This window comes from Rhea americana, unplaced genomic scaffold (genome assembly GCF_003343005.1).
Source record: "Rhea americana isolate MKP2758 unplaced genomic scaffold, rheAme1 scaffold_17, whole genome shotgun sequence".
Lineage (NCBI taxonomy): Eukaryota > Metazoa > Chordata > Aves > Rheiformes > Rheidae > Rhea > Rhea americana.
In genome coordinates, this window is record NW_028185816.1 from 1798441 (window position 1) to 1812034 (window position 13594).

Genomic DNA, 13594 nt, shown 5'->3' on the forward strand with positions numbered 1-13594 from the left:
ATACTAACAGACATTTAGTAATGCTGTAATGTTTATGTCAACTACTAATTTTAGATAACCTCGTAAAATAAAAGGGAAGAGAAATATTTTGAACAGAATATTACAACAGAGCAGCTATGCTAAAAGATATTAGCTAGGAGAACGTACTAATTTTGTCTTTTAATGCTACTTCTTGTGTTCTGCGCTTTAGTCAAGGACTAAGCAGTGTATGTTTAGAGGTCAGGGTAGGGAAATATCACTGCAGAGTCAGTTTAAATTTGATCTTGAATATGTTCTTTCATTCTTTATTTTAGTCTATGTAGTTCTAGTATGCCACAGTACAACACTAATTTGTAACCACTTGGTCAAAATTTTGGAATTTTGAAGTGTTGTTGATTAATTTTTTCTACACAGGCATCTAGAACAGCAACACCTCAACTCTGCCAGAGGCAATAAGACTTAGCACTTCGGGTACTCTGCAGGGAAGCCAAGTAGGGAAAAGCTGAAACAGAGCCAGAGACCATTAATATCCCTTTTCCTTCCTTGCCAGCAACTCAATTTCTCATTTATGTGATGAAACCAACACACTTCTTTTGTTCAAGGTGTATCAGAACTTAAATTAGGAAATTCATCATCATACTAAGAATACAGTATGTAAATCACAGAAAACATTTTCCTAACTGTTATGTTTTCAATAAATGCTTTGTTAATCTGGATATATCAAAACAGTAGGGTTTTTAAAGTATAGAATATGGCATTGTGCAAAGCATACATACAATTTAAATAGAAAATTCCTTAGCAGTACTAAGTGTGCTCAGAAGAAAATAGATCTCTCTGAAGCTATGCATTTGGTTCATACAGCCTCTGACACTCTGCACAGGGAATACTCACAGCTCTCAAGGGGTTCTGGAACTCCAGATAGAAGCAGCAGTGTTCTGCTGCATCTGTCCTTATCAAACGAGATAAAGATTTCCTGGGCTCTTTGTTTAGGTAAAATTTTTTTTCACAGACTCAGTCTGTTGATTTCTGTAATTTCAAACTAAGACTGGAGAACTTGGAAGAAGTTTGAAGATCATTCTGAGGAACCTCAGCTTCCTATGAACCCCCTCCTTTCAAGGGCTGATCTCAACAGCTCTCTTTGGTCATTACATTCTCAGAGCAGGGAGATTAATGCTATAAGCAAACAATATAAACTACATCTGCTACATTAGCAACAGGTTTCTTACTTGAGGCAAGAAAGGCTGCTCTGAGCAGCCTCTCTCTGATCAAACAACCAGAAAAGCAAGAGTTCTGCTGGTCTTGTCTAACCCAGTTTAACTGAAGCTTTAGAGACTCCTCAGATGTTAAGATCTGTATTTGCATGACACAGACATATTCGTTCAGTGAAACGGATGTCAACTCTATTACCGTGCAGACTCCTGAAGATGCTTTCCTTACGTCGTTATTTTCTACACTAAGGAAATACTTTTCTGCTAGCATTTCCACCTCACAGTCTTCCAATTTCTGATAATTAAAACCTCAACCAATTACTTCTTTTTACAAACACAAAGTTACATACTTTAGATCAATCTTTTATCCTTGTAATAAGGAGTTCAGCCAAGCTGCCACTTCCCCCTAACAGCACAATTCAATCAAAATTGTCAAGATTCAGTTAAATGTTTTTCAGTCATCAGAAAGCTGCAACAGTTCTATCTAGGTGTCCTGGCTCATCATAACTATAGGACAGTAAATGTGTTACTTAAGGAAAACATGCATACTGTTTACATAGGGCAGCCACATCCACAGTGAAGCCCCAAGAGGCTTCCAGCTGTTTTGTCAAACACTCTTTTGCAAGTACAATAATAAAGCTTTATTTTCCAGATAGACTCATCATAAAAAGTACTAGAAAAACAGAAGTCAAGATTGACATATTTCAAAAAAATAGATCTTTACCGTAAGAGACCTTCTTGTTGACAATGCTATTTTGAACTGCATAGCATAATCATTGCCCCCTTCTACTTAGTAGGTTTAACAATTGAGTAGCATATGACTGATTTGCACACTGTAGACTTTTTACGACAGAATTAAACTCCTTTAATATACAGCTTAAGTAGAAACACAGAAAAACTCAAATATCATTAACAATAGACAGCAGCACTCAGTTATCTCAGAAACTGTAATGATTACAGTTGAACATACCTTGGATAGTCGGGGGACAGATAATCAATGCCTGTTGGAAAACGTCATTGCAGCCAAACTGAGCAGCTCCCGCCTGCAGTGGTATCCCTTGGTGCAAAACTGAGTGAGTAGATGCAGTTAAAGCCTATTGGAACAGGTTCAACATGGACAACATTATAACTGTGAATATAAACTTCTCTCTCACCTGCTAATACAATAAAAAGCTAAAACAATGTATTAACATGAAAATTTTAAGTACACTCCAAATTAAACAATCCTGTTTGGCCACTGGAGGGCAGCATAATACAACAGTGCTTTATTACAACAATTCTGACTTGTAACTTTTAATTTTGAAACTTACTTAAAAAAACAACTTTTTAAAATTCAGAGAAAAATAAAAATAAGAAAAAGCAGTAAGAGATAGAAGATTTTGTAACTTATCAGATGTACTTTTTTCARTTATGAAATTAGTTCGATAAATTGCACTAACAGAGTTAAGAGGGGATATTTTTGGATGATAGAGAAGTTTTTACCTGACTTCTTACTGGGCCAATTTTGGTGAAACTTGCAGTCAGATTAGCTGCACTGCCTGAGGCAACTGGTCTCATAAGTGATGTTTTATTGCGATTACTCAAGTCATATGAATTTGATCTGCATTTGCAAACATCCATGATATGGAAACAGGATTTTACTCTATTAAAGACAGAAAATAAAAAGTTGCTTTAATTAGAGTTTCCCATTGTTAAATGTATAAAACAATTCCACAGAAAAAGAAAAAAAATAGTTCAAAACCCACAGTTTTCAGTTTCACAGAAGGGCAACATGAACAGAATTAGAAAAAACACTGCTATTATTATATTAGCATCAAATCTTCTCAATGCATATTTTCAAAATCAGGAAAAGTACTACTGTTTCCTGCTTCTTGCATATAACAACATTTTCTCATAACTGGATACAAGTAAATAAGACAGGAAACTAATGAAAAACTCCTTGCTTTATGAGTCTTATATTTTAAGAAATTGACACTGAAATAGCTGTTTTCAGAACTGTAAGAACTCTTTCAATGTATTCCATATTAACTAACGCATAAAAAGAAGTGTCTGACTGAGATGTTCATCCTAGGAAGGAATGTCTACTTTATTTCTCAACGACTGGTAGAAGCTAAGGTTCTTAATACTTTAAACAATAAAGCTCAAATCTCTACAGTGCTGAAGTTCTATAATCTAAACTTACAAATTACCATTGTAAAAAGCATTGCTCTAAATGTTATTTTTTAACAAGATCCATGCCTAGAGTTAGTCAGACAATTTCCTTGAGCAAATAGACATATTTAATATTGCAAGTACTCGAAAGAACTCTCTAGGATGTTAGAGAAGTGACTGAAAACTACTTTTTCCTGACACAGATGAAACATGATACTACTGTACATATGAATCACTACAACAGGGAATTAAAAAATAGTTTGTGTGTAACATACTGGGTGCTATGAGGAAAATCAAGGAGGTGCTTCATGGTAACAAAAGAATGGTTCAGGGTCTCAGCTGGAGTGATTCTTAAATCTGCATCAATCAGCAACATTTTCTTCAACAGACTGACGAATTCTCTCCGATCTGCCTTCTCTGCCAACAGGTCACTTCCTTCTAAATCCATCACCATGTTCACCTGGCATTGAACAAAATGATCAGATGAAAGACAATATACATTGAGTTATTTCTTTCTATTACTTTTTTTATTTTAAAATAATGCTAGTCAGTGATTTTACCATGTGAGGTGAGGTGAATTTGCTAGCTTATGCAAAAATGGATGGCTTGGAATTAGTGAATCTTTTCTGTTTTCATACACAAACTACTCCTCTTGCACTCTCCCCAACTAAAAACCTTGGAAGGCTTTATTCTCCGTATCTCGCTAAGTCTGGGACTCAGAATTCAAAAGTAAGATTTGGGATAGAGATCTTTATATGATCTAACTTAAAGAGGCAATCTTCAAAACCAAACACATACTTATGCCAATCTTGGAAAAAAAAAATTGATTCTCTTTTCAGGTTATAGGAGTAGGGGAGAATGAGAATTTCTTAATAACTTGAGAGCTATAAAACTAAAGAAAAGAGAGGATATACAATTAAGAACAAAATGATCTGAGAAGCTGTTAATTTCTCCTTAATAGACAAATAAAAACAATCAAAAACAATGAAAAAGAATAATACTGTTAATCTAGCAGGATGGATATCAAGTTCTTGTTCCACCCAGCATGGCAGATACAAGAGAAGAGAAAGCACATATTATATATAGTACTAATTTTTTTCCCTTGTAACAAATACAGTTACTTAACATACACAACAACAAAGGAGTATTTCTATGAAAAGAAATACAACAGACTGACATAGCTGGACATTTTCCTCAGAGCAAGGTATATAGATATAAATAGGTAAGATTGGTATACAATCAAAAACATTCTAGAGAGGTGTTTAATTCAATTACATATTTAAAAAAATAATTCATCATTTATCATTCCTTTTGCAAAGGAAGAATACTTTAATACTCACATGCACTATATCATCCAAACTGTTGAAAATGTACTTTCTGGCCTCTTTAGACTTCATACCTGTCTCTGCCTCATGTTCTTCCAAAGTCTCAAAAAAGAAAAAGAAAGCTGAGTTTAAAAGTTGATAATAAAGGACATTTCTAATTATAGAGTAGTTTAAAATATTTATTGGTCTAATAAGCATTGTTTTAAAAATTTTAAATATATCAATTGTATATCTGAGTTCTTTCTACGCTCTTTTACTGACTACTTTCATTTTCTAAACCTAAATACAAAAACTAGCAAATCTCACATCTTGGTTCCCCTGAATTATTGCAATAGATTGTTTGTAAATCATGTAGGAAATGTTGAAAGTCTAGCATAAAGTTGCATAATGAAACCCCTCTGTGTGCTTATATCTTAGATATCACAGATTTTCTATTATTTGTATGTTATACACTTCCACAAACTCCAACCATTAATTCTAAATGGCAGCAATACATCACATCATTGCAAAAAGTAAAACAAAAATCAGGTAGACTCCATTCAACTGCATAGTGCTCATCTATTCCTGTATCCTTTTTGTTATTGTTACATTTTTTCCTTCACAAACATGACAGTTACTGCAAGAGTTTTAAATACCAAAACAAACAAATCCTAAAGAATGAATGTGATGACTTGTTAATAATTTATGAGATGGCCTATCACTTTCTGTTATAGTTTTCCTCCTCCTTTTCAGATCATACCGGTAGGCAGTTTTAAGAGTCTATGTTGCAGGATGCAAATTAGCACCACAGGGMAAATTTTTTAACATAAAAATTACAGAAAAGTTTCTAAAATTAACTTTGACAAAACATGTGAGTAATCACTGTATCAAAGCTGTTCTCTTTCCAAAAAGCAGCATTCAATCTGACACGAGAGATTTAACTTCTGAAGGTTACCAGCCTTTGAAAATCAGGAGGGCTGTCTGCATCCAATCCACAAAACTCATTTAAATTCTCTGATACTGAAAGGCCAAGCGTACTGAAATGTAATGATCAGCTGCATGGAAAATAAGAAAACTGGAGTAACCACAATAATATAATTAGAGAATTCCTATATTGCCTGAAGCTCAAAAGCACCACCCCATGTATTAAACTTGGTTACTCAGCCCAGGGTGCATTGTGAATTTACTAAGTAACCATAGAGAGTTGCACTATTTGTGCTTCCAGCTTGTCAACTATTTGCTATTTGAAAAGTTTTATTTCAGCTATAACTGTTTCTTTACTCCAAGTCCCCTGTAAATTCAGTGAAACAATACCAAGAAATAATACAATTTAAAACAAAACTCTTTACATAGGAAGGAAATTAAAATGCTGGTTATGCCCAGTGTATAATAATGTAGCTTAAAAAGAGGTAAAATATGTGGATCATAAAAATACAGCTTCAGATGTTCTTCCATTGCATTGTAACATTCAGCCAACAAAGATTATTTTAGCATAATACCTGAAGAAAATGAGGCATACCCAATCATATTGTTTCTTAATCTCCTTTCTCTTAGGATCTTTCAATCCAGAAGCTCATTCCAACTAACTTTGACAGAGCAGTTTGGGTATCAGAGATAAATTCTTTAAAGTGAAGTGAATATCAGTGACTGAGCGAGAGAAAGACTTGCTTAGCACCTTACTGAGATGCAAAGCTTAATTTGAATTCAATTAGAATCATAGAATCAGTAAGGTTGGAAAGGACCTCTGGAGATCATCTAGCCCAACCTCCCTGCTCAGCAGGGTCACCTACAGCATGTCAGACAGGGTTGCATCCAGGTGGGCCTTGAAGATCTCCAGAGAAGGAGACTCCACAACCTCTCTGGGCAACCTGTGCCAGGGCTCTGTCACTCTCACAGGGGAGAAATTCCCCCTCGCGTTCAGGCGGAACTTCCTGTGCTTCAATTTCTGCCCACTGCCTCTTGTCCTGTCACACGGGGCAACTGAAAAGAGTTTGTAAATTCTTGCTACCTAATGCACATGTCCTAGCCACACAAAACCATCAAACAACTGGGAAGCCACACAAAACACATCTTTTGGCCAGCTGGTACTCGAGAAACATGGGAATTAGCTCAGTGTAGTATTTTTGAGGAAAGGGGTAGAGAAGCGAAAAATGGAAGGGATAGCAAAGGGGAACAGAGACAAGTCACAGAAGATACAGAGGGAGCTAATAGTATTATAGTGAAGCTTGTCTCTTTGGTTTCTCTGTTCAGAAAACAATATGCTTTTTTTTTCCTACTACATTATACTGTTTACCTTTAATCTCCAACTCGAATATGGTGCATCTGTTTCTCTACAGAAAAATCTTGCAGTTTTCGTTCCCATGCTTAACAATTGCTCCCCAGGCAAACCTTGAGTCTGTGAAATGTAACGAATCTGAGGAAGAAAAAAAAAAAATACAAGATATAGTTTAGCTCTGTTTTTCAAAATCTGATCCATACAGTGAAAAATTGTCATTTTATAGAAAAAGTAGCAACAAAACAAACCTTCAGAGGATTGAAATTAAGCAACTACATCTTCCATAGGAGAGAAACCTAACACTGAAAGCTTCATACTTCTCTCTCCATTTCTTAAAGTAAGCTATGCATAGCAAAACTTCTAGAATTGACATACAGAAACAAACAAAATTCTAATGCTTAGTCACAGAGCTGAGGGTTGTCACCTCAACTCATTCAAACACAATATATATTAATTCTAAACAGAAAATTAGTAGAAATGCTCTGTGTGCAGAAGTAGTCTTATTTTTTGGCATACTCTTATAACGCAACTCTATAAAAGCACACATACTTGCTCAGTTTCCATTTTATCCCTCTTTCAGATGTGATACACATGCATTTCAATAAAATGTTCCACTCAAAAAGGTAGCGTGGAGATAGCTTCCCCCTCAAACCAGCAAAAGGAATGGTCCTATTCCCTTGAAAATTTTACTCCTGAATTTGATTGGAACAAACAGGTCACTGGAAAAGGTGGAGCAGTCAGGGGATAATGAGAATGGAGGAAAAGTCTAAGGAGAGTYCTGAAGTACAATGAACCAAAAATTGGAAGATCAGATGAATTCAATGGAAGACAAATGTCTTGAGAGCTAGGAATATTTGAGAGAAGAAAAACTGATGGGAGACAGAAGGGAAAATTATGTACAAGGCTTCTAGTGAAAAAGAAAGTAACTGAGATTTCTGTTTAGAATTTATAGATATTGTGTTTGAATGAGTTGAAGTGACAACCCTCAGCTCTGTGACTACATGCAATGCCACCATCTTTTGATATTTAGTATCCTCCATAATTCTGTAGACCATGGAGTAAAGCAAATCCCAGTTCTGTTCATGTTAATTTGTTCAAATGTTATGTTCACGTTCAAATGTGATCATTTATCTAAGAACATTATGAAGTTGTGGAAATTGGGGGGAAAATTGCAATTTAGCAGTTAAATACCTCTGCATGTTTTAACAGAGCTCAGAAGGCATTGCTATTTCCTACTAAGAAGTGCAACTGTTACTGGATATAATCATAAATTAATACAATCACTAAGAGTTTACTTTTAAGGGCTATCTTCTCAGTTGCATAACAGGTGGACAGGTAAAAACACAGCGTAAAGTATTTTCCTTTTCATTTACTAGACTACACACACCCGCTAGCAGGAGGAAGTGAATTTCCTTAAAAGCCACCTCTTAAGATTGCTGTACGCACATACACAGGAGAGAAGACTTAATCACATTTCTCTGAAGCAAATTTTGCAGACCTACTCAAGAATGAAGACAGTCTGGAGAAATCAGCAGAGAGGAACCTCCCAAAGTACAAAGGGAAATGCAGAGTCCAGCCCCTGGAGAAGAAGAATCCCCTGCACCAGCGCAGGCCAGGGCTGACCAGCTGGAAAGCAGCCTCGCAGCAGACCTGGTGGACAAGCTAAATGTGAGTCAGCAACATATTCTTGCAGCAAAGGCTAAAAGCCTAATGCACTAGGAAGAGCACTGCCAGCAGGACAAGGAAGGGGATCCTTTCCCTTCTAMTCAGCACTGGTGAGGCCATAACTGGAGAAGTGGGTCCAGTGCTAGGCTCCCCAGGACAAGAGACACATGGCCATACTGGAGCAAGTCTAACACAGCGCCACTAAGATGGCACTAAGATGGGACTGGAGCTGAGAGAGCTGGGACTGTTCAGCCCCTAAGGGAAGGCATCAGGTTGGGGGATAGGGGGGAGAATTTTAGCAATGTGTGTAGGGGTGAAGGGAGGGTGTAAAGAGGATGGGGCCAGTCTCTTCTCAGTGGTGCCCAGTAGCGGGTGTAAAGAGGATGGGGCCAGTCTCTTCTCAGTGGTGCCCAGTAGCCAAACAAGAGACAATGGGCACAAAACTGAAACACAAGAAATTTTGTCTGAATATGAGGAAAAACTTCTTTACTGTGAGGGTAACAGAGCACTGTAAGAGGTTGTCCAGAAATCTGCAGAGTCACCATCCTTGGAGATACTCGAAAGCTGTCTGGACACTGTCCTGGGCAACCTCCAGAGCAGAAGGGTTGGACTACATGATCTCCAGAGGTCCCTTCCAACCTCAACCATTTGGTGATTCTGTGAACCCATCTGCCTAAAGTGATTGCTACTGTTGGAGAAGCAGTTATACCTCTTCTTCCACAGAGACTTCTCTCAACATGAGGATCAAACAAGTTGCCAGACAAGATATTAACTGATGCCTCTAGGAAACTTGAGTGATATAGCTGTCTTAACTAAGCACCTTTTAAACTCAGTATTCATTTATAAAGCAGGCATCTTATGTACATCAAGATTAGCTCTTAATCCATTTAGTTCTTTAAGTAAAATATAGCATCTTGGAAAGTGGTTACCACTGGTGATAATACTATTTACTCATACTACCTATCAGGGTCTAGGTCAAACTATGCTGGTCCTGGGCCTACAAACAGGAAGAAACAAGCGACTGGAAGAAGCCATCAAAGAGATCTGACTCTACAGTTAGAAGGAAACAACTGACAAGCGCCACAAAGATAAACAGTATACCTGAGAACACAGAGCAGGTTAATGACAGATCAGGGACAGAAAGTACTCCCATCATGAGGCGAGTGCTCTGCTCCCCGCGCTCTGCTGTCCTGCATGTGCCTGGGTTTGGTATAGGGCAAGACGGCTGCAGAGCAGCAGAGGGAAAGAAGAGCTAACTTTTTTTTGAAATGAGATTCTGCGCTGTTCTCAGAAAGCGTCCCATAGTCATGAGAGTTGTCTTTATGTCTTTATAGAGAGAATAGTACTTCTCTCTATAAAAATCAGAGGCTCAAAGCTATTTACTCCAGTTGCCACATATTAACACTCTGGGCTGCTTCCATCAGGACGGATCTGAACTTAATTTGAGGGAAGAATCCAGAGACTGGCAGACTCCTCCACAATTCAAATCCCTACGGCATCATAAGTCACTGATAAAGTGGTCCAAAGCCACACTCCACACCTAGAAGCAGCATCTACCTATATTTGAGACTGGGTCCAAAGATAAGGAAAGATGTTTACAGATTCTTCCTCACTCACAGCAGCACCTATTTAAACAGTCATTTACAGCAGTACACGGTAAAATGTGTGGAAACTATGTATTTTAGACCTTTCTAGTCTTTTCCTGTAGTCTGTCTTGAAACAAAAGGCAGACAGACTTGCCAAGTTCCTAGAAATTTTTGATATAGTATTCCAATTTATTTCCAAAATAAATGTCCCCACTTTTTCCTTTTTCCACAAGACAAGGTGAATCAGAATCCTGTTGAAAGTAACTATTTTCTTTTTCTTTCTCCATAGTAACAGAAATGCACTATACAAAGATCTTCTCACTATCAGTCAGGATACCAACATGTGTTTTACTCATAGATCACTTCCTACCCATTAAACACCAATCTGTGAAAATGAAAGAAATAGAAATACGGTATGTGACTGATATCAACACAACATCAGTATATTCTCTGACATCAATTTTCACAAAAGTAAAGTAAAATGCATAGATTTTTAGAAGAATAAGTCTGATCAAGCACACAGAACTCATATGAAAATCACAATTTGAATAACAAACAACATGCTGGAGGAAGTGCCTCTACGCTGAACGTTGACTCAGATATGTAGAAATTAGACAATGTTATTACAACTGTGATTTTCAGAAGTCTTCATCACTTTCCAATACCAAAAGCAGATGGGGAAGTCAGAAGTCTGATTACATTCCTTCCAGATTTCCACATTATGCTAGAAAATAATAAACCTCTCTCTATAAATGTTTTAAATGAAAAATGTTCTATGTCTTTCATTAGAAACAATAAAACATTGATTTTCTTAAGGCAGCTCACTAATTATAAAGATATYGGTGGTTAAAAACTCCAATAAAGTAAAAGGCACAGCTTCAAGTTTTATCATTACATACACACATACAGTATTATTACAACTGTTGATTATAGTTCCTTACAAAGAAAAGACTCTCAAAGTTCTGAGCTATGCCAGATTTCCAGAAAGCATCAGAATTTTCAGAAGATGACTAATTCTGACATCTGAATCAAGATCCCAGAGTTAAATCTGTTCATGGCAGTTCAAAGATAGATAATAATGCAATGACGGTAGCCACAGACTTCAGTTTCYATCAGAAGCAGCAGCTTCAATATCAAAATTTAGTTTGCAAGATTGGAGAAAAAAAAAAGAGAGACTTAAATTGAAATTTAATTCATAAAAGCAGCACAAAACTCAAAAGCAGCAGCATAAAAGTTCTGCTCTAGAACTCTGTCTATTTCTAAGACAATTATTAAGGCTAAATTAAAAGCATTGAATAGACTCAGAGAAACATTATTTAAAAGGAGATATGATTAGTATTACAAATCCTGATTTTAATAATCAGAAGTTTTTAAATTGCAGAAAGAGTGCATATACTTGTGAAATTATTATTCTACCTGGTCATATTCCAGTGCTCCTGGGTAGAGTGGCCATCCAAGAAACAGCTCTGCAATCACACACCCCAACGACCACATGTCTATGGCTTCACAAAACGGCAATCCCAGTATAATCTCCGGTGCTCTGCAAATTAAATGTGGTTACTGAATTTTTTTTTCCGTAGGGAAAAAAAAAAAGTAATTTAACAATCCAAGATAACAAAAGTATCTGATGTTTGAAAATTCAAGCTATTTACTTCATTAAAGACATAACTTCAGAAATTACATTTTGCTTTACCTAGATAACGCCTTAAGATTTTTGCAGCTCTTTGAAAMATTCTTCCTATCAATATCAGGTTGCTACATATCTGAAAATATATGATCTGCCTCAAGAATAGATCTTTCCTGACTCAATATTCTCGCCTTTCTTCCAATATGACCTCAATCATTTTTCCACTCAGAAGATCATAAAACGATTTTATTCTAAACAGAATAGGATGATTCATCTCAAAAAATAGTTATCTGAAAATATTCTTGCACACTTCCAACCTGTTCAAAGCTATTTAAAATATCAAATTAATTACACAGTTGCAAACCACGCATGCACTCAAACCAATTCAATGTGATCAATTTTTAAATCACTTTAGTGAAACCACTGCACTTTCCTAAAGAGTCCAGCTCTTATTTTTCACAGATGTGAATTATTTAACAAATTGCAATTGAATTTTCTTCTGTTTAACTCAACTGCTAAAAGGGCCTTCTAGTATTTACATTCTCAAAGAACAAAACTGAAGTATTCCATAGGTATCATGCAGTTTTATTTTCACGTTTTTTTTCTTTTTAAAGCTTCTCTCCCACTTCAGTTATAAATAAAAGGAAAAAATAAAATACATTTGCATAATACAGAAGGAAGCCTTAGACATGAAATAYTATTTAAAGCATCACTCTATAATAGGATTTAGTTTTAAAACAGGCAATCTGTTGTTAGCTTAACAAGTAAAAAACAGAATAAAAGTGGTTTAAACTAACATGTTAATTTATATCACAGCTGGGCAGAATTAGTAGCATCCAACTGGCCTCATAACATACTGGTAAGAAAAATCACGATTTCTTATCAACATAAAAGCTCAAAAATCTCATATGTTAGCACATGTTGGTGCATCATTTTAGCATTCTATACCCAAAACAGAAACCTCTAAACATCAAAGACCTAAATAGTTGGTTCATCTTATCCTCTGACATTTACCTGTACCAAAATATTCTTTACTTCACAGAAATGCACTGTATTATGAACAAATTCTTATTTTCAAGCTATTTTGTAGTTACATATTAGACCAAGAGCTAAATTATCTTCTTCACTTTTTACATGTTTCCTTTCTAAAAAAAGGCAGTAGTTGTCCAAATCCATATGTAGACATATCTACCTCCTGTGGCTCCAAAGTCTCTTGTGTAACAGCTTAAAAACTGCCAAACCTGGCTCTCAGGATGTATGTGCACTGTCAAGGGAAAGACTCCAGAAACTCTGCCCCATATTTGACCATTGGAATTATACTAGCTGTTGTTAAAGGAAAAAAAAAAAATCGAGACTTTGCTCGCATGCAAACTTTTAATTACAATAATCTTTGACATCAAACGTATGTATTTTTGTAACGTAAGATTATGACACTGCAGTAAGTATTTGATAATTATGTTACCTGAGAAATAGATCTAATATATCTACACACCATAGGACTAGAAATAGCAGTAGAAATGTCTGCACTCCGCTGCCAGATGGATTCCTCTCTAGGCACTGTTGTTAGAGATATCTGCTAAAATATGCTGCCTTTGTTGTATTATGTTACAACTCTGAATAGTTAACGAATATATACAGTCTATGGATATAGTGGCTTTAACAAATGCATCTGCTAAAATAAGCACTTAAAAAAACTCTTGTATTTACTTGCATCCACAGTTAATATGTGCACTGTATAAAAATAGCCACAGTCAGTCAGTCTGTCTCTCGCCTTTTTTGAGAGACAAGTTTGCAAATAA

At 36.1% G+C, this 13594-nt stretch overlaps 1 protein-coding gene across 4 annotated transcripts in view; it reads right to left on the minus strand.

The window, feature by feature from the left end:
- HIPK3 (homeodomain interacting protein kinase 3) overlaps positions 1–13594 on the minus strand; it is a 413563-nt gene that overhangs the window by 309625 nt on the left and 90344 nt on the right. For all 4 annotated transcript variants that reach the window (XR_014895323.1, XM_085300850.1, XM_085300849.1 and 1 more), the window contains 6 exons: positions 11585–11708; positions 6936–7055; positions 4679–4765; positions 3614–3798; positions 2670–2829; positions 2158–2281 (listed from right to left, as the gene is read on the minus strand). Coding sequence is in view for 3 of the 4 variants with exons in the window: in XM_085300850.1 (XP_085156976.1) it covers positions 2158–2281; positions 2670–2829; positions 3614–3798; positions 4679–4765; positions 6936–7055; positions 11585–11708 (800 nt within the window). In the remaining variant the exon portion in view is untranslated. The remainder of the gene's footprint in view (positions 1–2157; positions 2282–2669; positions 2830–3613; positions 3799–4678; positions 4766–6935; positions 7056–11584; positions 11709–13594) is intronic.